The sequence below is a fragment of the Peromyscus californicus genome, unplaced genomic scaffold (genome assembly GCF_007827085.1).
Source record: "Peromyscus californicus insignis strain IS unplaced genomic scaffold, ASM782708v3 Scaffold_9__1_contigs__length_137607984, whole genome shotgun sequence".
Lineage (NCBI taxonomy): Eukaryota > Metazoa > Chordata > Mammalia > Rodentia > Cricetidae > Peromyscus > Peromyscus californicus.
The window spans coordinates 75,642,650-75,668,036 of record NW_026294617.1 but is presented as its reverse complement, the minus strand read 5'-3'; the positions used below and the strand labels follow the sequence as shown (position 1 = coordinate 75,668,036).

At 46.5% G+C, this 25,387-nt stretch overlaps 1 protein-coding gene across 20 annotated transcripts in view; it reads left to right on the top strand.

The window, feature by feature from the left end:
• The window catches only part of LOC128105326 (myomegalin-like), a 198,778-nt gene that overhangs the window by 160,431 nt on the left and 12,960 nt on the right, over positions 1-25,387 (top strand). For 5 of the 20 annotated variants that reach the window (XM_052730389.1, XM_052730377.1, XM_052730370.1 and 2 more), the window contains 11 exons: positions 2,797-2,888; positions 8,993-9,225; positions 12,713-13,145; positions 13,944-14,160; positions 15,206-15,322; positions 15,746-16,274; positions 17,893-18,128; positions 19,373-19,424; positions 20,394-20,617; positions 21,217-21,369; positions 23,129-23,314. In XM_052730389.1, coding sequence (XP_052586349.1) covers positions 2,797-2,888; positions 8,993-9,225; positions 12,713-13,145; positions 13,944-14,160; positions 15,206-15,322; positions 15,746-16,274; positions 17,893-18,128; positions 19,373-19,424; positions 20,394-20,617; positions 21,217-21,369; positions 23,129-23,314 — 2,472 coding nt within the window. The remainder of the gene's footprint in view (positions 1-2,796; positions 2,889-8,992; positions 9,226-12,712; positions 13,146-13,943; positions 14,161-15,205; positions 15,323-15,745; positions 16,275-17,892; positions 18,129-19,372; positions 19,425-20,393; positions 20,618-21,216; positions 21,370-23,128; positions 23,315-25,387) is intronic. The other 15 variants (XM_052730380.1, XM_052730388.1, XM_052730376.1 and 12 more) reach the window with 9 other exon arrangements.

The window sequence follows — 25,387 nt, the reverse complement described above, 5'->3', positions numbered from 1 at the left end:
CCTAGGAACTTCCCAGAACCACATTGAGAAGATCCTTTGAGGACTCAGAGTGTCTGATAATATTTCAGCCACATCTCTGTACTGACATGTAAAACTCCATCTCAGAGAAGCAAGGTTACTGGAAATGGGTAGATCATTAGCTCGCAGAGAATCTCATATGTTATATAAAAAAAAAATGAGCAGGTGATCAATTTTAAAAGTGTTGGGTCTCTTCCACTTAAAAGATTAAACTCTCCCAAGATAGTTAAGAAAGTAGTCTTCGGTTGCCTTGTAAAAGGCTTAGAAAGTTCTTTTGTTTTTCTCGGTAGAGGAGCAAGGTCTCACTGGCCTCAAAACTCACTGTGTATCTGAGAAAGACCTTCAACTCCTGATGTTCTTGCCTCCACCTTCAAAGTATGGGGTTGCAGATCTGAGACAGTGCTAAGGATCAAACCCAGGGCTTTGCTAGGGGTGCACTCTTAATGCTAAGCCACATGGCACCCCTAAAAAAATTCCTGTCATTCATTCAAAAATGGAAATCGTAACAGAAAGAGGGATGTCTGATGGCTGCCTCCAAACAGTACCTTGTGTGAGACAACATACTCATTCTCATATTTCCTTTTTGTTTTTGGCTTTATTCTCAAACACACATTTTCAGTCTTTTTAGTTTCAGCAAAAGGTAGAGTAGCCATCAGGTAATAGAGGGTTGGGGTAAGTGGGCATATTCTTTTGTCTGTAATTTCTGATGAAACCAGAAACAAGGCATCCTGACCCCTCCCAGTGGTTTAAAGAAGCAATAATAGAAATGTGGTTCTAGCAGCAGAAAAGCCCCAACTTAACTCCTGGAACCCAGTGCAGGGATTACTTAAGGATATGGACTCAATATGGAGTGCACTCTACAGCCCAGTGAGAATAATGTGGGAATGCTGGCCTCATAGAGCTTCCTTGATCCTCAGAGTCATTTTCTAGCTCCAAAGGGAAACAGTGAGAAAAGCTTTTTAGTGAGAAAATTTATTTTCTTTGTAGGGGAAGAAATGCCATCTCTACTGTTGGACAGGGGCAGATTTCATACAGATGTCATCAGTGACTTGGCATCCTGGTTCTAGTGGGCTTCCAACACAGCTCGGGCTTATGGATGATGTTCACTCATCTCTACTTACCACGACCTTGAGGGAGATGGTTCTGCCTTTCAAGGGAGTAGTTGTAAAGTCTTGCTGTATGCTGGCTGCAGGAGGTATCTAAAGATACTGAGTGGTACAGCTGCCTACTGGTAGATGGTTTTACTAGATAGAATCCTGCTCTCCCTTGAAGGTATAGCAGCATTCACAGTGAAGACTGGGGGTCCTAAGCTGTTAAGACAACACACTTATCACCTACCTCTTAGTTCTTTGATGAGATGAGCAGGCCATTGCAAATGTCCTGGCGTGGACTTGCAGGTACTAAGAATTGGAAGGTAGATGCGAGCTGTGCTCTTTCTGCTTGGTGTACAGAGTAGAAGTAAGTTAGGCTTTCTTGAGGTAGGTAAGAAGTATGGTCACTCTAGCTGTGAATGTTCATTCTTCGTGCTGAGATTTCATTTATGAGTGTCTGAGCTCAGGGGGGATTCTTTGGTCTTGGAAGAAGTAATCAGGTTTTCCATCGTAAGAAACAACGGTTCCGGAGTCCAGACACTTGATTTATGGGCCCAAATCCTGTCAGAACTAACTATGTAACCTTAGACAAACCATGGAATTCTTTGAGCCCCAGGTTACTCAGTAGATAAAAGGCAGGATCAGAGCTCGATGTTAATGTTCCCTAACTTGGCAAATTCCATGAGATACAAAAGTGTCACAATAGATATTCTTTGATGTTCTGGGGGCAAGGGGCGGGAATCAGTAATGTGAGTCACAGTTCTTCGTGTAGAATTGCATGAACAATCTTTTATTGTAATCAATTTTAAAAGGAATAAATGCTACATGTTTGTACCATCCTGTACAGTAGCCACTAGCCACAGATGGCCATTTAAGTATAAACTGCTGATCAAAGTCTTCTCTCTTGAGCAGTGCAGGCACAGGACAAGGCCATCCTCAATGAAGTTTCTCTTGCCCAGCACCACTCTGGACCTTTTTCCAGACCACTAACTGCAGCTACTTGTCCCTTAGAGCAGGATATAGATGCTTATGCTCTAGGGTGACAGGTACATCTTTGAAGGATGAAAGGATGAGACTACACACAGTTTGAGCAGAGCAGTACAGAGAATCTTCCAGGCAAAGGAAGTTGGCACTGAAAGAAAGATTGAGAGGGGTATAGAGGAGGGGTAGCTAGAGGAAGGAGTCAGAAAGCCCCTGGTCCACCCTGTGCCTCACATCCTGACCTGTGTGAGACACAGACCCCAGAGGTGAGTTCCTCGGAGATATCGTCACCCCATGGACCACCCATCCCAACCATGCAAGAATGTGAGAGGAGATGCCCTGATACCAGGAGTTGAGGGGCGTGCTCAGCGGTCAGTGGTGGGAGAAAGGTTAGTAATGGCCAGCCATGTTGAGAACTTTAGGGTATGAACAGAACAGAGAAGAATTCACTGAAATGGGGGAGAGGACCAGACACTCTAAAGGCTTCTAAAGTGTAGCAGGAGAGTCCAAGTGAGCTGCTTTTGAAATATTAGGAAGAAACTAGCATTTGCCTAGGAGAAGGTTTGGTTCTCTGTTTTCCCTGCTGCTGGCCAAGAGCATGAGGAACAGAAAAAAAATCAGAGGTAGATGGCAAGCGTGTAATTGCACCCGCCATCTGGAAGCCATCTGTGAAGGAGTCACCTTTCTCTTCTGGACTCTCTGGCAGGTGCTCCTGCTGCGGGCGATGACACCGAGGACGCGAGCACAGAGTTCACGGACAGCATCGAGGAGGAGGCTGCACACAACAGCCACCAGCAAGTAAGTCAGGGTCAGGTGCGAGGCGTTCCCGGATCCCATTCTCACCTCCAGCCTTCCTGTGCTGAGTGAGAAGACATCGGCTGTGTAACCCGGCCCCTGGCCTGCTCCCTGCATTCCCTCGGTCTTTTTCTGTTCAGTCTGCCATCGTTTTTTACTGCTTCTATTTCTTATTTCTGCCCCTGATCCCTTCCCGCCCACCTCTGTCCCTACTTGCTGTCTGTAGCTTTAGCTTCAGAAGAACTGTTACTTTTAAGACTATGGATGCTTTCCCTCTTTGGCTTTTATGACTGAAACACAAAGCAAGACAGAGAGACATGGAAGGGCTGGTCTTGGGGGGAAGCAAGGCCCAGGGCCTGCTTGACAAGAGTACTTGTCTGAGAAACTCCCAGAGGATTGGAATTGCCTCCAAAGCAGGGATCTTTCTCGGTGGAAGAGAAGAGAGCTTTGCTATGTGATCTGACAGGCTACCCAACAACCAGTCCCGCCAAGCCTCAGAACTTGTCGCCAGCCCAAGAGTGAATGTCCTGGACCGCAGAGGTTACGTCACCCTTAGTGATCTTAGCACTCATTGGAGCTGAGTGTCTCCACCTTGCCCCAAAATGTTCAAAAGTCACAGCTAAATGCCTGTGGCTCTTAAGTTGTAGAGAACTAGAAAGAAGCTGAGCTTTCTAGTGATAGCTTCCTTGGGCCTACTAGAAACACTTATAGGAAGAACGGGCCTTCCTGGGTCTGTACACTTCCTGCGTGAGAAAAAGAGGAGCCATTCATTATACTGATGAGAAGAGGTCAAGTGAACAGACCCCAAACTGAGTAGGATTTGGCATCATTTGGGGCTCTTGACAAGGACCTGAGTTTGTCTGGGACATCAGACATCACCATGAGTTTCTTTCCTTTCTGTCAAGATCTCCTTTCGTTGCTGTAGTCAGGACTCCCCTTCCTTCCTCCCTCGAGGGCTTTGCACTAGCCACACTTCTCTGTTTGCTTCTTCTGAGTCCTCCTCCCTGACTAAGGGGCTGCGGTTTTCAGTGCACAGAGGTCTCCGCCCCTCCCTCCCTGATTTCACCAAGGATCTTGGGTGAAAGAAATTGCAGGATGAACAGAAGTCTTCTCTAAACAGATTGGGATGTAGACTGGACGCAATGGCTGTAACAGCTGTGGGGCAGGAATAACTTCAGATTAAACAAACAGAAGACACCGATACCGTGACCATCAGATTCTGATTACCATGCTCTAACCATCCTGGTGCTGCAAGTCTTGCAGGCAAATTGGTTTGTAAAGTCATTTCTTCCCAAGCCTTCTTTCCTGTAGCCCCACACCGAGAAGATAACCAGACTCTACCGTGAGAAGGTCAGTCTCACCCTGGAGTAAACTTTCACCCTGGCACAGCACAGCGCTTGTCTCGGTACTTGGCATAGGAAGTACTCAGTGTAACAGTAACTTAGCAAACCTTCAGATCAGGGCTTTATTCCTAATAGACAGAAGTGTATACCTCCTGGATGAAGATGGGTAAGCACCGTTTTCTTCCTATCACCTTTTCTTGAAAGCTGATTTCCAGCTTTGAGTAGGAAGAACCTTGGTGTATGACATCACTGTATGTGAAGCCGCTGTGATCGCACTTCATCTTTCCTGGAGTTTGAGATGTGACTCTCCTGTTACCGATGAAATAAAGCTTGCTCTGCCATAACTGCTGTGTGTCCAGATTCTGAAGCTTTGTTTGCTTGTTCCCCTTTATCATTAGCCTCTGAGCTCTTCCTTGTTGTATTCTTGGGAGATAAACTTTATAGTTGGCCCCACACTCCCTCCTCCTCCTCCTCCTCCTCCTCCCTCCTCCTCTTTTCTCCTTTTTTGTTTGTTTGTTTGTTTTTGAGACAGGGTTTCTCTGTGTAGCCCTGGCTGGAACTCATTTGTAGACTAGGCTGGCCTCAAACACACAGAGATCCGCCTCTGCCTCCCCAATGCTGGGAGTAAAGGCATGCACCACCACTGTCTGGCTGTCACACTCCTTTCTGACACACCCATATACACACTTTCCCTAACGAACACATCCAGCTTTGTGTTCCTGGGCAAGCATCAAAGAAAGCAAGTTTGTTTCCTCATTCTAAGAAGTCACTTGCCTTAGAGAGCTTCAGGTCTGACCATGATAGTAATCTTCCCTAGATATTGCCCAACCAAATTCTGATCTCAAAAAGTTGTAAGGTCTGTAATAAATGCCTAGGAGATGCCCACCAAGGACACTGGAGAGCAGTCAGCCACTCCTGTTCTTTTGAACACTTTCAATGGAGAAAAGTTCATCAGTAATCGAGTTTCAAATACAAAAGATCAGTACACTAAATCTGACAGAAAAAGAGAAAAACTATTTTAAAATAGTAATATTTTATTATCAAATCATAACTAAACATATGGAGCACAATGTGATGATTTGATGTACACATATATAGTGAAATAATTAATATATCCGTGCCTTACCTACTTTTATTTTTTTATGGTGAGATCTTTGAAATTTACTTAGTTTTTTTAAAATACACTTAATGCTAACTATAGTTACCATGTGAACAACTGACCTCAAAGCCTATTTCTTCTGTCTGTGTGAAGCTTTGTGACTTCTCAAGTCCCTATTGTCTCCTCCTCCCTACACCAGACTCTGGTGGCCACCAACCGTTCTTCCTTCTACTTCAGATAGCTCAACTTTGTTAGAGTCCGCATGGAAGTCATATAAGGAAGACGGCGCGGTGTTTGCTTTTCTGTGAGCGGCTTTATTTCACATAGCCTAATCTTCTCCAGATTTAAATAGATGGCAGAATAGCCCCTCTTTTTAAGACTCAGTAGATTTTCATTATATGTAAATTACTCATACATTCGTAGACACCCAGGATGACTCCATATTGTGGCATTTGTGACCAGTATTGGAAAGAGAGTGCTAATATCATTTCACATACTGATTTCAGGTCTTTGGAAGTATATACCCAGAAGTGGAAATCCTGGGTCATACAGTAGTTCTGTCTAGTTTTTTTTTTAAGTACTTGTCATACCATTTCTACAAAGGCATACTGATTTAGCATCTTTTTTTCCTTATTCGTTCTTTCCTTTTTCCTTTTCTCTTTTCTTTCTTCTTCTGTTGTTGCTGTTGTTGTTGTTCTGAGGAGATACATGTTGTCATTCTTCAAATATATACAACACATTCTGATACACATGAGGTGGTAGCTCCTTGTGGTTATGCTCTTTATTTGATGACTGACACTTGATTGTTTGAGAAGTTGTTTCTTGGTGTTGTTTATATTGTCTGAAGATGGACCTTCACTGTGGGAAATATGAAAGGAGAGGGGGAAAACAAACAGCCCCGTTCAAGCGAAAGTGCGGATCTGGAGTGGGTCTAGAAACGTCCAAAAAGGTTAAACTGTATAGAAGCAATTGCACAAGTGAGTTAGGGGATATGAAAAAACAGTAAGAATTATAATTTAAAATTGGACCCAAAGGAGCCACACTAGTATTACACACACTGGATATGAGTTTTCCTGAGGAGAAGAACACGACTATTTGCTTTTTGTAGGTGGTAAAAGCTAATGATTCTAGATCCTAATTCACTTTTCATACGTTTATATTAAAATTATAAAGTTGGGGGGGGGGAACTTCCTTTCAGAGATGTGAAAACTCAGATTAGGTTGGACAATGACCAGATCTCTGCCAGAGGCATTCAACCTGTAGCCCCATGTGCCCCAGAATATCTGTGAATGCAGCCCTGCAAATTTGTAGATTATATCGTATTACAACATGTAAGAATGGACACCTCTGTGTTTATGCAATGATTTATTTTCTTATTTTAAAATAAGAAATCAGACCAAATGAATCTTACGGTCATTCTGGCATCCATGTTTCATGAGTCAAAATGTTTCTCTTTAAAAGAAAATAGGTATACTGAAACCAACTGGATAAAATACACACACAGGAAGATACTTTACTGATGGATAGACCTCATTAATGCTGGGTTATTTTTAAGCATATACAACACTCAAGGTTAAGAAAAGAGTGCCCATTGTGTCCATACTCAAGTCTAATGGTAATTTTAGTTATGTTCATTGCAAATAGTTTATATAGGGAGGTAACATCACAAAGTTTTTTTTTTTTGTCTACCTATTCATTATTTTGGGGGCTTTTGAAATGGCCTCACTATGTAGCCTAGGCTAGCCTTGCTTCCAGTTCTCCTGCCTCAGCCTCCGAGGAACTGGAATTACAAGCATGGGCCACCATTCCTGGCACATCACATAGTTAAGTGAAGGTTATGGTAATAAGTCTTCGAAAGTGTCCTGTCCCATACCTAATCCTTTATTCCATTACAATTGCTGGGTGGTATACGTGGAGACAGAACCAGCTGACTGCACCAGGCAGCAGTCTTAGAGACAGATATTGTCTGTAGTCTGGTCACTGCTGGACTCACAAAATCCAGATGGGATTGAATGCCTAAAGACTGAGTAGCTGTGTTTAGGAATCTCTTCTATCTGGCTCCATATCACTTGACAATATCAATTGCTGGGGTACTAAATACCATTACGTGTATACTATGAATGAATGCTACCACAGACGTACAGCACAGGTGTGACCTAGCTTTGTTACGAGGAATAGCAAAAGTCAACAGCTTTGTGACCACCCAAGCTCTTCTATCAATCATCGACCCATATACCTTGCTCTGGGTCCTATTCTGTTCAATATGTTAGTGACCCAAATGAATGTATAAAACATATAATTAATTATATGAATCATCTCTAGTCAGGTGACTGCTACATGGTTTATAGAGATGCACAATAATTATTTTAATGGCTTTGTAATTGGAACATGATTCTATATAACCAGGATAAGCTTATAAGTAACAAACATGACTCATGATATTAATAGAGGTAAAAGAAAATAGCATGACAGAGAAATTCCTGCATGGAGGGGTGAAGAGTGAGGGTCGAAACTGGCCTGAAATTGAGAGTAACTTCTGAACAGTACCACTGGAAGGGAAAGAAGCCAACGTGACTGGAAGTATGGCGAGTACTGTTGGGATGTGTGCAGTAGCACCTGTTTATAAACCCAGCACTCAGGAGGATAAGCCAGGAGAACCAAAAGTTCAAGGACAGCCTGGGATACCAGTGAGATCGAGGCCAGCATGAGCTGAAAGGCAAGGCCCTGTGTCAAAGCCTAAGGAGGGAGGAAGGTGGAAGAAATCCTTACATTAAAACAGTCACACACTATGTAGGTTGTCACACCCAAATTCTGAGTTGTATGAATGTCCCTTTAAAGCTGTAGAAAATAGCTAGAGATAAGCCTATCGTGGATGGTAAGAAAGTCTAAACACTCCCAACTTCCCACTTGGGAAAAGCACCTTCAAATCTGTTATAAATGAAACATTTAGGAGTGACTTCAAGAGAATCCTTAGGAAGAAAGGCACTGTGAGATCTACCTTGTTTTCTTCTCACGTGCTTCGATTTATAGAGAATTTGCGTTGACGTAGGGTGATAATCAAAAAGGAAAACTGGGTGTCCGCTAGGGTGGCTTCACCTCAAACCCTGTGATTGGAGGGTGAGTCTCCTGCGCTCAGTGGAATTGGCTTGGCTCTGCCCTGCCTGGAGCTCCATGATTTTAATTCTGGGGCTGGCTGTAGGCACTCTGAGTCTTCATCTCCTCTTTGGAGTCTGAGTTGCAGGCAGGGATTTAGGCACGGAGCACTGGCATCCTGAACTGTGATCTTCCGTCAAGACTCCCGTGCTCTAGGGTTAGTAAAGCACCTTGAGTTCAAGGCAGATTTTTGGGGGACTCTGTGCCCCAGGAAGAGAAGCACCACAATATTGGCATCCGCTCGACCAGATTAAACTTCATTTGTTTCCATTCAGGGTGGGTATGTGCGTGTGTGTTTCTCACCACCTCTGGATTCTCCTCTTCCTCCCATGGCAAGCCCTTCCCTTCACTCACTCTGTGTCCTCCTGCCCACACCAATCCCAGGGCCCTCGTGACTGACTTGAAGAGAGGGTCATTGATTGCATCTTTTGTTCCCATCAGGAGCCACCCTTGCGTGTGTTCGTGGGTCCCCTTTCGTGGTCTAACTTCTTGAAAATGTGGTTTTCTTTCAGCTCATCAAGGTGGCTTTGGAGAAAAGCCTGGTGACCATGGAGACCCAGAACACATGTCTTCAGCCCCCTTCCCCAACAGGAGGGGACAATAACAGGTGTCTTCAGGAAGAAATGCTCCACCTGAGGGCTGAAGTCCACCAGCACTTGGAGGAGAGGAGGAAAGCTGAGGCGGAACTCAAGGAGCTGAAGGCTCAAATCGAAGAAGCGGGATTCTCCTCTGTGTCCCACATCAGGTATGTCCCAACTTTTCCCCCAGACGATGAGCTACCTCAGCCAAGAATTCACCTTGCTACATCTAAGGCATCGGTGCATGCCACAGGCTCCATGCCTTAATGCTTTTATATACTCTTTAGAGCAAAGGTAAGTATTAGATAGTGATGACCACTTTTGTTAGGCAGGTAATCTAGTCTTAAGTTGATGTAATCATGCTCTACTATTACTGCCCAGATGCATATGTGTAGTAGGAATTTGCTTCGCCCATGACCTTGGGATATCTAACCTGACAGAGGTTGTGCTTCTTGTCTGCCTATGTGACCTCTTAAACGAGAAGGGGGAGGGGGTTGCGAGCTCTCTCTTGGATGTGGAAGGTTTCCTGGTGCACAATCTGGAGCTTTCCCCATTTTTCCCTGGGAGACTAAGAGGCAACCACATCACTGTAGCTAGAGTTTTCCTGCCTGGCCCACAGTCAGGACAAATCTCTCTCACCTGCCAGTCCCACAGCCCTCAGACCCGACCAAGTAAACACAGAGACTTATATTGGTTACAAACTGTATGGCCGTGGCAGGCTTCTTGCTAACTGTTCTTACAGCTTAAATTAATCCATTTCCATTAATCTATACCTTGCCATATGGCTCGTGGTTTACCCGCATCTTCACATGCTGTTTGTCATCGTGGTGGCTGGCAGTGTCTCTCTGATTCAGCCTTCCACTTCCCAGCTTTATTTTCCTCCTTGTCCCGCCTATACTTCCTGCCTGGCCACTGGCCAATCAGTGATTTATTTATTGACCAATCAGCAACACACTTGACATACAGACCATCCCACAGCATTTTTTATCAGTGAGTCTGTTTTCCCCATAGAACCCCTTAATAAATTTATATATACCATTGAGGCTCTCGTTACACATATGTATGGACAGAATCTTCCTTAGTTGTATGGGTGCAGCCTTCTGGATCAAGTCCCATAATTACCCACCCAGGCAGCTTCACTGCTGTACAGAGAGCTGGGAGAGCCTTTGAGGAGGAGGATTTACAGCCCGGCCTATCTCCATTCAACTCCCTCTCAGAAGCATAAATAGTTGAATCATGGAATTGCAACTTTATTTGCTGCTTCACTAAAATTATAAAAAAATAGCAAGTACTGATCCACTGACTACTTTGGCTGTAAGGGGATTTTTGAGAGAAAAAAAAAGTTGAAAAAGACATGATACTACTGTAGAGTTTCAGTGAGATGCCCTGTCTCAAATGATAAGATGGCTATCAATAGAGGAGGACGCCAGAAGTCAACCTCCGCCTCCACATGGGTACACACACACACACACACACACACACACACACACACACACACACACGCACACTTATGTACATGTGTGCGCTCACACACACACACACACATATGCACACAATTATTATTAAGCCTTGTTATTATTCTAGATGTCAGTATCATTCACCTCCAGGAGTCATATTCATCATGGCATATTGTTACAGTAGCTATGTGGGTGCACAAATTCTAGTTGAGGATCTATTCACTCCCTGCATATACATGTCACTTAAACATGCCTGGTGTTACACACTGAATAAGATATTGGGCCCGGCCTGTTGTCTTTGTTTCACAGTTAAGGAAATTAATATGTAGAAAATTGCAAGTAACCTGCTCAAGATTTCATAATGCCAAGGCTAGACCCTTTCCTCCTGGTTTTTGTTACTTCCTCCTGATTTTGTTAGGGCATTCTCCTGGTGCTCTAACTAACTGAGCTAGCCAGCCAGCTGCACCCCCTCCTGATTGGTTAACACCAAAGCCTTTCATCTATACTCTGTGTTTTCTAAAATAACAACAACAACAATAAATAAATAAATATAAATAAACAAACGAAGATTCTGGGAAGATGACTCAATAGGCAATGTGCTTGTCACATAAGTGCTGGGGCTTGAGTTTGATCCCGAGCAGCACCATGTTCCTATAAATCCCAGCACTAGAGGAAAATGAGGAAGGATCCTTGGGACTTGATGGGCAGCCAGCCCAGCCAATAGGTTAGCTCCAGTGTTTGGTTCAGCGAGATGCCCTGTCTCCAAAGAGAAGGTGGAGAGCAGTCAAAGAAGATACCAGATGTCAACCTCCAGTCTCCATATGGGTACACACACACACACACACACACACACACACACATACACACACAATTATTATTATTAAATCTTGTCATCATTCTAGGTATCAGTTCTTTTATGTTGAATTGTCATGATAATTCTTCCCTTACATTTTACCTACGTTAAAATGTAAGTTTATTCAGGCATTTATGTGTGCAAATATACTTGTGATGTTGTGGAGCAGAGCATCTCCTTCTATGTACACCATGTATATATAACCATGTAGGTTATTTTCACTTTTCTGTAGAGTTATCAACCTGAAATCTGAGCTGCTCGGCCCTCCACCCAATCTTAAACACTGATGTGAAAATAGAATATACCTAACACTCAGTCCCTTGTAAGCTTTACTCTCATTGATTTATAGTGTAAAAACATCAGGCCTTACCCCAAAACAGAAAGATGTAAAACTAACTCAATATTCTCTTCTATACACCTTCCTGTTTTCTCCTTCCTCCATGCTAATTTTGGCACAGACCTATACCTTTTTCTCCTTTGAAAAATCTCTTGAGTTCGATGTTCCAAAGTATTTTCTCCCATGAATCCACACCTAACAACTTCTGCTTGAAACTCCAAAACTTTAGGATTCTGAGAAATCTCGTCTAAAACGAGTACTGATTCTTTAGGGTGTGAGTGTGTGTGTGTGTGAGTGTGTGTGTGTGTGTGTGTGTGTGTGTGTGTGTGTGTGTGTGTTCTAGCTCAGTGTTCTCAGTTTAGTCAATTTTATTACTTCAACAAATTGAGATGTTTTATGTGTCAGGCATGTGTGGTGGTTCCAGAAATACAGGATGAATAGGGCAAACACAGCATCTGCTCTCTGCGAGGTTATGTCCTATTTTGTGGACCAGGAATATGGCAAATAATTAAATAACTACATTTTTATTGCAGCTCTGATTAGTATTATTTATTTTTCATATTCCTGAGCCCCAATTTATCACTCAGTGATTTAAAACCGGAGATAAGTAATACAATGATAAAATCCACAATAATAAATTTGTCATAGGCAGGATCCATCTTTAAAAAAAACTTAATATTGTAATTTTGCTTGTGTATTTCAGAGGTCATGAATATTAAGCATGTGAAACTATGTGGCTAAGTAAAGAAAAATAGACTGGGGGTCTATTTCATAATTTTTAATAATACTGCCATCAAATGGCTAGGGAAGCATGTGTTGTGAGGCCATTCTTCCCTGCTTCCTGACTGGGTTTTCTTGTGTTTGAATGAGGTGTGTTACTGGTCTCTGGGATTCAGTTCTGTACTTGAATGGCTCTGAGTCTGTCACACACTAAGATGTGGGTGAAAAGGTCTTTGAAGAGCTGTAGACCCGGCTAAACCCGGCTCCGTGTTCTATGCTCTTGGCAGGAACACCATGCTGAGCCTTTGCCTGGAGAATGCAGAGCTGAAAGAGCGGATGGGAGAAGCGATGTCTGATGGATGGGAGGTCGAAGAAGACAAGGAGAAGGGCGAGGTGATGGTGGAGACTGCGGTGGCCAAAGGGGGTCTGGGGGAGAACAGCCTTCAGGCTGAGTTCAGGAAAGTCCAGGGGAAACTGAAGAGTGCCTACAACATCATCAACCTCCTCAAAGAACAGCTGGTCCTGAGCAGCTCGGAAGGGAACGGCAAAGTGAGGCCGGAGCTCCTTGTGCGCCTCGCCAGGGAGGTGGACAGAATGAACATGGGCCTGCCTTCCCCTGGGAAGCAGCAACACCAAGACAAGGAGAACGTGGCCACAAGGCCTGGCCCCAGACCCCAGAGCCTCAATCTTGGGGCAGCCCTCCCAGCGGATACCCACCAAGTAAGTGAGGGCAGGGGTGAGGTGAAAAATTCAGGGATGGGCCGGGGATTTCGGTTTTTACATTACACTGTTCTGCCGTGTGGGTCAGGAAGTACTGAGGGGTGATGCCTTGATGTTAGCAGCACGGCTCTGTAATCGGAGGCAGGCATTCAGCATTAGAAAGGGTTCCACACCATTGAATGAGTGTTTCTGAGCATTTAATTCCAAGTGCGCTGGCGGTGGGTTATGAACTGCTGTCTGCCTTCCAGGAACTCAGCGTGTCGGGGAGAATGTTCAGATGCAGTGGCTTTTCACTGGCTGTAACTGCCATACTGTTGTGATGCTCTGGGTCTTGACGGAGCCCAGACAAATGGGGTGCAATGCCATCTTCTTACCACTGTTGCTTCCTCGGAGGTTCCAGAGTGGTCTGTGTCATGGCCTCATGGGAGGTCACTGATGCTCTCCTGAGGGAAGGAACATTTGCCTTAGATTCAGTAAAATGGAGAGTTCAAAGGCTGTCTGAGAAGGGCCTGTGGGACAGGAATGCAGAGAGGATGGAGTAGAGATTTCCACCTCTTCCTTTCAAGCAACTGAGTAAATGTTTGCTACAGGCCGTTCTGGAGACTTGACACTGTGCTACAGTGCGCTCAGAGAGAAAGAGAAATAGAACATTGTCCCAGCTCTCCAGGAGCTCTGTCTGGAACTGCTGGGGCAAACACATAATGCACACAGTCCCCAGCGTTCAGACAGAGAGGTGGCTCTCACCACATAGAGGGTGACCTTAGAGTGTCCTGATCATTGTGTTGGGTCCTTTCACAGCTGGAGAACAAGTCCCAGGCCCGAGACTCTGGACACCAGTCAGAGTTTAGCCTACCAGGGCCCACCAAACACCTGCGGTCCCAGCTGGCTCAGTGCAGACAGCGATATCAAGATCTCCAGGAGAAGCTACTCATCTCAGAAGCTACCGTGTTTGCCCAGGCAAACCAGCTGGAGAAGTACAGGGCCATATTCAGTGAGTGTCACAGGGCCATATTCAGTGAGTGTCACCAGCTCGTGGTCGTCAAAAGGTCCTCCACCCACGAAGTCGCCTGTTTCTCAGCTTTTATCTTTCTATCCCAACCTGTGAACACTTCAGCCACGACTCTGGTCTTAGAACTGTGTGTGACTGTTTTACTCCAACCTGTAGGTGGATGTAAAGAATGAAGGAAGAAGATAAGGTTTTAAAGTTACAGTGTAGGGCCTGGAGAGGGCCCAGTGCTTAGGAGAACTTGCTGCTCTCGCAGGGGCATCCAACACCCTCTTCTGGCCTCCAGGGGTACCAGGCATGCACATGGTGCATAGATGTACACGCAGGAAAAGCATTCGTTACATGTACAATAAAAATAAACACATCTTTAAAGCCAGGGTGAACCTAACGGACTGAAACAGACTACCATCTGGGCTGGCTGATGCCCAGGGCTGTCAGTAAGCTGACTTGGCTCTCTACATGATGGTTTTTTCCTCCTTTGCACCATAACAGAGTCTTCAAAATCCTGTCACCACTGTTTCTCTAGAGTCAGCACTATCCAAGGGAGATTGCTGCATTGATAGGATGCTCTTTATTCACATAGGTATTGGGCACAGGAACCTAAAATTGAATTTTGGCTAGTTTGATAAAGAGTAACCACAGGTAGGTAACTGGTACCTTATTGGACAGGGCAGGGATAGATGTCTCAAGACTCTTAAGCACTTCAGCTCCATTGGAACCAAGACCTTGTAGATACGGGGCCTAATGATTTCACTGGAGCTTCCTGACATGGTAGCATGCAACTCCTGACTTTCCCATGTCTAGTCTCAACTAAGCCTCAGTTTTCAGAAGAGAGCCTCTCCATGGCAACCATGGGCTCCCCTGGGGGGGTGGGGGGAGGTACCTACTACCTATGGCAAGCTTTATCTTCTCCCATTGGAGTCCAAGACAGCCTCTCTGCTAGCCTGGCTCCGACTGCTTGGCCTTCAAGGCCAGGGTATGTGCCACTGAGGTTGGGGTAACACGAGGGAGGTCGGGATGCTCTGTAACCGGCACTGTCTCTTCCTGAACACAGGTGAATCCCTGGTGAAACAGGACAGTAAGCAAATCCAGGTGGACCTTCAAGACCTGGGCTATGAGACTTGTGGCCGGAGTGAGAATGAAGCTGAACGTGAGGAGACCACCAGCCCCGGTAAGTTTGTTCTTTAGTCCTTGTGGTCATTTGAAAGATATGGAGCTTTGTTAATGTCTCACTCACTGAAGAGGCCCTGACTGACTCGTGTGTTAAGGACACAGGACACCAGAGGGTTCGAACTCTGGGTCTGCTGTGTGCCCTGCACGGTCTGTGACTAGCTAGCTTACCACCTTCAACCCCTGCTGGAGAGCCTGTTGGATTCTCCAGCCAACAAGATGAAAAGTGACTGTATCTTGCTCACAAGCCTGTATAGGAAGAAATGCTAGATTCGAGTGCCTAGCATACAGCCAGACTTAAAGAGAGCGTTGCTCCAGGTTTTACCCCAGTACTTTGATCATGTGACCAGCCTGCTCCCCTCAATCGAGTGGCCAGAGTAGCATCTCCAGCTTTTTTTCATAAAGATGTCTCTCTCTCTTTCAGAGTGTGAGGAGCACAACAGCCTGAGGCCCACGGTGCTCATGGAGGGGCTGTGTTCTGAGCAGGGGTACCTGGACCCCGTCCTGGTCAGCCCACCTGCAAAGAAGCCTTTGGAAAACAAACCCAGAAGGCAGGACGAGTTCCAGATGCATGGAAATCCGGACGACAGCTCTGTCCTGAGGAAGGACATCAGAGATCTGAAAGCCCAGCTACAGAATGCCAACAAGGTCATTCAGAACCTCAGGAGCCGGGTCCGGTCCCTCTCTGCTACGAGTGATTACTCATCCAGTCTGGAGAGGCCCCGGAAGCTGAGAGCCGTTGCAGCCCTTGAAGGGTCTTCACCTCACAGTGTCACTGATGAAGATGAAGGGTGGTTGTCGGATGGCACTGGGGCCTTTTACCCTCCAGGGCTACAGGCCAAAAAGGATCTGGAGAGTCTCCTCCAGAGAGTATCCCAGCTAGAGGCCCAGCTCCCCAAAACTGGACTGGAGGGGAAGCTGGCCGAGGAGCTGAGGTCTGCCTCGTGGCCTGGGTAAGCAGGGGGACTGTTCGGGGGCCCCCACTTGATTGATGTCTAAGTCAGTGCTTAGAACAGCAGCCGTGGCAGTTGTAAGGGAGAATGTATCCAGGTCATCAGAAGGACAGTTATTTAAATAGTGGCTGAGCTGAGGGAAAACAAGGGACAACCAGCACCACATCGGATGGCGGCAGCAGATCTCTGAGATGTCCTGTTACAGATGTTCAAAAGCATGTCAGTTTAAGTGGTACGGGATAGTGATGAAACTCGTCCCAGATGCCTGTCGGGAAATCCTAGCTCTGCAACTCCCAAGCTGTGCAAACTATTTAATCTTTTCCCATCTAGTTACTTACCTATGAAGTGAAGAGAAGAGAGGACCCAACTCAAGGACAGTTACCAAGCTTAGCTGAACTATTACATGTGCTTCTAGTATCTAGAATATAGTACTCTCAATGCTGTTTTCAGTTATCTCGATTACCAATACTTAATGCTGAAAAATACTGAGTGGACATACATGTCAACCTCTGTACTGATTCTACCGCTAAGCAATGAACCACTCTAAGACATGGTGACTTTGCCATCTCTCATGGTTCTCTGGGCTGACTCGATTTGGTTGGATCTCCCACGTGGCCCCCGTCAGATGGAAGCTGTGGCCAGAGTGATCTGAAAGGTCCTTTTGAGGTGGGCATGGAGTCTTTATCCATGCCTAGGCTCCTAGTTCCTCCTTTTCTCCATGTGGCTTTGTCTTCAAGGATGTCTCCTTGACTTTGGTTTCTCATGGTGTGATAGTCCTTGGCAATGTTGCTTTGGTGTGAAAGCTAGTATCTAGGACAGGAAGTAGATCTTGGCAGGCAGCTAAAGAACTACTCCTCGGCTTGGCACGGTGATGCCTCCATTGTGTTGCCTGGGTTGGCAAGGTCACAGCATCTTCCAGACTTAACTGTATAGAGACTAAACCTCCTCACTGACAGAGGACTGACAAAACCATGCTGTAGGAAAGCATAGGACATGGGAGACGGTACTTACTGCCTTTGCAAAACGCCATCTGCCGCAGTATCAGAGCATAGAAGAAATCCACGCAGCTGATGGTGTTTGAAATAGAAGATAGAGAAAGTCCTAGACAGGCTTAGGAGTAAAAAATTCTAAATATTTATAGGGTATCTATTGTGTGTCCACACTATACTGGACTGTGTGAGATGTAAAATGTGGGATTTTCTTTCTTTTCTTTTTTTCTTTTTTTTTTTTTTTGGTTTTTCGAGACAGAGTTTCTCTGTAGCTTTGCACCTTTCCTGGATCTCGCTCTGTAGCCCAGGCTGGCCTCAAACTCACAGAGATCCGCCTGCCTCTGCCTCCCGAGTGCTGGGATTAAAAGCGTGCACCACCACTGCCCGGCTGGGATTTTCCTTACTCTCATAGATCTTATGGTTTAATTTTGAATATGAGACTAACATTCTAGAAGAGTTAAGAACAATAGCTTCCTAAACGTTTTGGTACAGTAGTTTCTTGGTGTGGAATTTACTTTTTAACACTTTCCATGGCTAGTACAGTTCCCGAGTCGGGAGTTCCTTAGGTGTGGTCTCACAGAGGACTCTTTTTTTCCCAATCTTCCTCTCCCCTCTCTTCCCTGCATTAGAAAATACGATTCCTTGATTCAGGATCAGGCCCGAGAACTATCATATCTGCGTCAAAAAATCCGAGAAGGGAGAGGTATTTGCTATCTTCTCACCCAACATGCAAAAGATACAGTGAAATCTTTTGAGGACCTCCTAAGGAGCAACGACATCGACTACTACCTGGGCCAGAGCTTCCGGGAGCAGCTTGCCCAAGGGGGTCAGCTGACGGAGAGACTCACCAGCAAACTGAGCACTAGTGAGTTGGCCCCTGGCACAGTCCTAGGCTTGGGTGGCTGCCATCCTCCAGAGCGGCACTCTACCCCAGAGTCCAGGTTCCCGAATCAGGACTCCTGTGAGTGGCACCAAGCGTGGCTGTCACCTCTGGAGAGCTAGGCATAGTGGCACACTTCAATAATCCCAGAACTGAAGAGGTCAAGGTGCAAGGTGTACAGTTGTGAATTTGGATCAACCTACAGGAAAAGGGACTTGTCATCTCAGATACAAAAGAAGGTTGAGAGGAAAGAGTCGGTGGTCACGTGTGTGTGTGTGTGTGTGTGTGTGTGTGTGTGTGTGTGTGTGTGTAGAAGCCAGGCTGCCACGGGATGTGGAGGCTGGAGTGTTGCAGAGAATGGACGGGGAAGCAGCTTGTGACCAGTGAGATAAAATATGTTTCAGTTTTCAGCCCCAGTTTGGACATGTGAAGTCATGATGGTGAGCACCAGGTCAGGGGTGCCTTCCCGGGTGAGCGTAGGTGAGCTGCCTGCTCACCTCTCTAAAGAAGGGTTATCACAGGTGTTCTCTCACAAGTGGAATCGGGAGTCAACTGTAAGGCATTAGTAACAGCGAGCATGGAAGCAGGAAGTCAGTTACCAGGGAACAGACGCGGGCCCAGCAGCAGAGGTGAGGGTAGGTGGGAGCCACAGAGGACTTCATGATCCAAGTATCTTGTGTACATCCGCAGAAGTCTCATCATGGAATCCATCATTTTGTTCAGTTAATTTATGCTGATTAAAAAGATATCGCCTGTGGCTGGGCAGTAGCTCAGTCAGTGAGTGTTGGCCTTGCAAGCAAGAAGACCTGAGTTCAGTCCCCAGACTCTACCTAAGAAAACCTGTACATGGTAACTGGCACTCGTAATCACAGCCCCGAGGAGCCAGAGACAGGCGGGTCTCCTGGGCTTGCTGCCTAGACAGCCTGGCTTAGTTGGTGAGTCCAATTTCAGTGAGAGGCTGTCACAAAAAAGAAGGAAGAAAATGGTGGGTGGTTCCTCTGAGCAATAATACCCAAGGCTGGCCCCTGGCCTCCCCAGGCACACACACACACACACACACACACACACACACACACACACACACACAGACGTAACTTGAGCACTCAAAGTAGTTTTCCTGAACCAATGTGTGGCATAATCACTGTTCTGTGTCCTCGTGGGGCCCGTGCTTTCTAATGTATGATGTGGAACCTGTTTAACTTCTGTAACTTTCTAAATTTGATTTTCAGAGGATCATAAAAGTGAGAAAGAAGAAGCTGGGCTTGAGCCGCTGGCCCTCAGGTAATTCAGAAGACAGCCTGGTAAAGGGACCCAGACAGGGTAGCCCCGAGTTCACAGACCAGGAAGAGAAGCTGAAGGAGATTAATTCATTTGTTCATTGAACTGGTTTTTCCAAATTCTTTCTTTTCTTTTGATATAATTTCATCGCCGTAGTAATGCCCTAGGCGTGGTAAGCTAGAAGCAGCCTGACCCGTGAATGAACCATGTGTGTCTCAAGAGTCTTAGCTTCCTGCGAGGTTGGCCTGCCCCGGGGCTTTATGGACAGCTAGCTCAGTAGTCACTTCATTTCCTTGGAGAATCCTATGACAGCATGTAGAGAAAGAGGCAGAGACGGTGCAGATCGCTGAAAGATGACATACTCAGTCTGGAATGTTCACGAAGACACTGGCTCAGGGTCACTTGTGGCCACTGCTTTGAGCTCAGGGGCACTTGTGGCCACAGCTTTGAGCTCAGGGGCACTTGTGGACACTGCTTTGAGCTCTTTGTGTCGTGTTTGTGCCTGAGATCCTGTGAGTGCTTCTCAGAATATCTGTGGTGAAGGACACGGTGTTTGTGATTCTTTTTGGTTTTCTCATCTATCACAGACACATAAAGGGCCTGCACTTGAGCTGACTAGATGTCCCCACTTATCCTAGCTTTGGACGTTGGGACGTTTGTTCCACATTTTTCAAGGCTTCCTTTTAGTTTTTATACTTGTTGGAGATGCTCATCGTCCTCAGACTGCCGCTGTTTGAGGGATCACCGTTAGGCAGCCATGCCTTAAAGGACTGGCTGTGCCTCTGCTGGTGCCAGCCTGTGGCCTGGGCACTGTGTGACTGCTGTAGTCTACCCTGTTCAGAGATGTGTTAGTCTCAGATTCTGTACAGAATGGTGCCCTTGGCTTACGTGGGTCTCCCTGTGGGCTTTAGTGAGGAATAGCTGTTCTAGGTGACCTTGGTCTCACCGGTGGCCTGCTCCTCTCCCCACCAGGCTCAGCAGGGAGCTCCAGGAGAAGGAGAAAGTGATTGAAGTCCTGCAGGCCAAGCTGGATAGCCGGTCTCTCTCGACCCCCAGCAGCCAGGCCCTGTCTGACTCCCACCGCTCTGCCAGCAGCACGTCCTTCCTGTCTGATGAGATAGAAGCTTGCTCCGACATGGACGTAGCCAGCGAGTACACACACTATGAAGAGAAGAAGTCTTCACCCGGCCACTCAGGTAGCCTCCACTGTCGGCGTGGCCCCTCCTCTGTCTAGACTGAGAAGAGACCTTGGGATCCAGGCCTTATAGTCCACTTTGGTGTGTCATGCTGAATGGAACATGGCTCTGGGACCAAGTCCCAAGCACAGGCTCCTGTGGGTTAGATCCTGACTTTATTGCTGACTTTCTAAGTAATTCTGTCTCTCTTGAGTTCTGTCATCATACACATGCTGACATGTAATCCCAAGTGAGAAGGTGGTGGCCAACCTTTACTGCTCACTGACTCTGTCTGATAGACCTCCGTCCGTAAGGTAGAATGCCCCATGTCCTTACAGTTTCTGCACAGTGGTCCCCGAGTAGCCGTGGGCTTCCGAGGATCCTGCCACATGTGCCACTTCAGGATTTCCAGGTTCTGAACGCCCTTTGTCACCCCAAAGGTGGTTCCCTCACTGAAGGAGCTATCTAAGAGTAAGAAACGGAACACTGCAAAGGGTCCTTGTCCTTAGGGCATTTCAAGACAGCCAGCCTCTGGCCCTGGTACTCCTGGAGAATATAAGGCCCGGGTCCCAGTTCTCTGGAGAACACCAAACATTTTCTGTCATTCGTGGGTTTTGTAGAGTCCATCCATCATTTGAGTCATTCTACCGTGTTGTCTTCTAAACCATCAGCCACCAGTGCATCTCAGGGGCTTAAGGTCGAGTCCAGCAACAGCCCCATCAGCTTGCCAACTCCCCAGAACCCCCTCAAGGAGGCCAGCCAGGCCCGTTCAGGTATGCCACAGACCGTGGGGCGGTAGCTTCCTCTCTCTCTCAGCTGACTGCTCGGTTTTCCTTCAGGGATAAGGGTGGAAACTCTTAGAAGCCTAAATCTATTATATCCTAGACAAATTGGGCCGTTCTCATTCACCATCTGTGTCTGATTTTTAGAAATGAGAAAACGAGAACTCTGCAATAAGCTTTGATCTATGAACCAGTTTTGACCAATAATTGACTAATCCTTTTTAATAAGCATCTTCATTTCTTTCTCTAACCCACCCTGGGGAACAGAGGCAAACGTGTTTGTAGGATTACAATAGCCAAAGAACAGGAAGAAACTCACATCTATCAATCCCATGTATGCTACCTACTGAAGTAGTGCAATGCCTTTTTCCATAGGTGAGGCAGCTAGCGTCACAGCTAAATGACGTTTCTTTTACATTACCATCAGTGGATTTGTGAATGGGTCCGTAGTCCATGATATGTATTCACCTTCGTGTCTTAGCATAGTTGTCAGTGTTCACTGCTCACTCACAGCTCTGCTTCAGAGACTGTAGAGAAAGGCCCATCCCCACTTCCTGCCTTCCTCTATGGCTGGCTACCTTCACGTCGTATGTGCTCAGGTCTGGGTCCCAAAAAGCACAGTCCTATTCTATGCTACCCTCACCCCTCCCACAGGCCATTCAACCACAGTCTTAAGGAGGAGGGGTATGTATCCTTTCTCTCTCTGAGCCCGGACTCTGTGGTTCTGGCTCTGAGTGAGCAGCAACTGAACCAAGAAATCGCAAAGGGTGGGCCCCTCACCCCGAGCATAGATAACCTGCCTAAACGCTTTCAGCTCAAACAGAGCCTACGATCAGGGGTTTTAACATCACAGTGCCTTCCTAAAAGCTGCCTGGGCTGTGTCTCTAGGCAGTTTGGGTGATTGCAGTATCACTCTGATGCAGTGCCAGCACCAGGGGACCAATGATGTATTGTAGACGTCGTTGTGTCTTCTACATAAGGCCTCTTCCTCAGGAGAGTATTGATTTCTGCCCTGCTCCCCACTGGAAAAAAGAAACAGATTAAAACATCCGATTTTCATAGTGTTTCTCAAGATTTGGCTGCACATGGACTTCATGGGTCACTGGGGGAGAAACAGCCATGGTGGTGTGGCTGAGATAGTGGCTTGCAAGCCTGTCTGAGAAAACTATTTAGTATTTTTATGAGCTTATATTAATTGTACGGGAGAATGGGCTTCATTGTGCCATTTCTACATGTGTATGTTTCTCCTCTTGTGAATGAACACATCGCTTTGGGTTTCTGAAGTTTATTCCCACCAGAGTCCCACACTACACCTACCAGGAATACCTGGTCTAGCCTGGCCTCCTCAGAAGGATCATAATACAGTCACAGAAGGAGTTTTAGATGAGTGCATAGTCTCTTCTCAGAGAGAAGGGATGGTACACGCTAGGACCAGCATCCCAGGGCCCCTAAGGAAGTAAGCGTAGCCATCCTGATGTACAGTAGGTGTGAGTCACGCCATCTTGCCTCCATGTCGAGCAGAGGATATACATGCAGGTGAGCCCGGCAAAGGGATAAGGAGGAGACACCTGCCGGGCTGCTTCTTTGAAATAACACTTGGCCTTGCTGGCTTAGCCTGGACCACAGTGAGTGCTGGTCACATGACAGACCCACATCTGATCAGGGGATGATCTGCCTTCTCTGTTTTTTTTTTTTTTCTCTTCCTTTCTCTCTAATGATGTCTCCTTTCTCCCTGACTCTTTACTTCTAGGCTTTCATTTTAACTCCTCACCCAAGCCGGCTAGCCTTTCCCAGGCACCAGTGCACTCAACTCCACCAAGCTTCATGCCTTTCGGCCCCTCTGGCCCTCCCCTCCTCGGTTGCTGTGAGACACCAGTGGTGTCCTTGGCTGAGGCTCAACAGGAGCTGCAGATGCTGCAGAAGCAGCTGGGAGAAAGTGAGCCTGTTGTCTTGGTGTGCTTACTAGTGGCGGCCACCACGCTGTTGCTCTGCATGGCTTCGGCTTGATGGGGGTGAAGGGAAAACTAGGCATGTGTCACAGGTGGCAGATGGAGGGAAAGCTTGCTTGCTTCTTGTCTGGAATGCATCTGCTGTGGTCTCTGGGGTGTGTCCCATCAGCTACAGGAGGGATTCAGAGACTTTCAGTCTGGCGCTCACAGACTGCTAACACATTAACCACACGATAGGTTAATAATGCACATCCCTGGCAGTCTGGGAAATGCTGAATAGCAGGCAGGATAAAGAAGTTATGCTTTGCCCCTGCAGGGTGACATAACTGTTAAAAATATGGCCACATGCACAGGCTGCTCTGTGGGGTCGTTACATCTCTTGCTGCCGACTGCTCTTAATGAAGTTGAGTGCCCGACATCATCAGCTTGAGATACAAAGGGTGATGTCAACGTTCAGAAGCAGAGAGGAGTGGAGCCCCTTTTCTTATTGTTCAAGGTTCATCCCTAAGCAGGAAACCAGACACGTAGATGGGTAGACTGGAACCACAGGCCATGACAAACAACTGTTGTGAATTCTGTCCTTTGACCCCATAGGTAGTTAATCGTGTGTGAACACAGTTCATAGAAAAGGATCTGCTGGGTGTGTGCTCTGGATGCCTCATTGTAAGGTTTTACGCATGTAATCACTTTAGATGTAAAAAGAATTACTTTGTAGTAATGACTTTTAAAGACAACTGGAAAGGGTTTGAGACTTTCACTGAAGTCACATTCTCTGCCTGTAACAGAGCTTGAGTGAGCCAGAGATTAACAGCAAGATTCTCCACACCTAGAGTATTTACTGACCACAGATCATAGCCAAGAGTTTCTATCTGTAAAGCCCCTGAGGGCATTTGGATCAGCCTTTTTTTTTTTTTTTTGGTCAACCCTGAAAATGGATAGTTTGTCTTGTTTGCCTTTTCTATAGGCTATGGAATCTAAGGGAACAAATCTTCCATTATCAGCGTTCTCCTCACCGTCACAGTGTAGGGCCTGCCTAACGTGACTGTGGTCTTGCCGGAGGCTCACAACAGTCCTGTGTAGTACGTGGAGTTAGAGCAGACAGCTAAGACTGAAGATAACTGCCCAGTGGGGGAGATTGCCTTGGCGCCTGTCTTCTGCTCCTGGCGTATGGCCCCCGACCCCTCTGTACCAGGGTACAGATGCCCTGCGGCTTGAGTTTGGTTGAACCCAGTGGCAATGCTCTGGTGGCTTTTTGCAGCTCTTCTCCTTAGAGACCAGCAGATGGGCTAGGGCTCAGGACTGAGAGCTGTCCCCCCAGCAGGTCTGACACCGACCAACGGGCCGCATGTCAAAGTGGCCTGACATGCTTGGGCTTTCATTTCCTTCTGTCCTTTTCCTTTATCTTTCCATTTCCATGGTTGTCAGCAGATTTTTTGGGAAGGGAAAGAATAGAAGGATTCTGTGCATAAAACTGTTTCGTGAGGGTGTGTGTGTGTGTGTGTGTGTGTGTGTGTGTGTGTGTGTGTGTTCACATCTCCTCAGGTGATTTTAGCATGTAGCCCAATTTGAGAACCAGTTATAACTGAGGATAAAAGTTGGTCAGTGGCCATTGTACTAATCCTTGCTCAGAGTAGTCTGGACACCTTGGAGGGGATGATGGACTCATTCCTGTTTGCTTCGAGGGGCCTGCCTGTCTTTTTGCCTGTGTTGGTAATCGTTGGGAGAGACCAGCCTGCTGTGCTCCTCTTTGCAACCCCTGTCTCCTATTCTGGGCTTTAAAAAACAGAAGCAGAAATCTAAACTCTGCACAGGGACCCTCCTTTCAGCCATTCCCTAGAGAGGTCAGAAATAGGCTATGGAGGACATCACCTGAACTCTTGCCTCTGCTTAAGGGGCTCAAGGAGGGGCCTCTGCTTTCCGAGGGTCTCTGAAAGCACTATCCTAGGAAAGGAGAGGTCCCACCCACCGTCCGTGAAACATGTTTGATGATTCTTTAAGGTTGGATGACACACCGTAGTTTGTCAAATCTTGTGGAGGGGATCCAGATCACAACTTTCCTT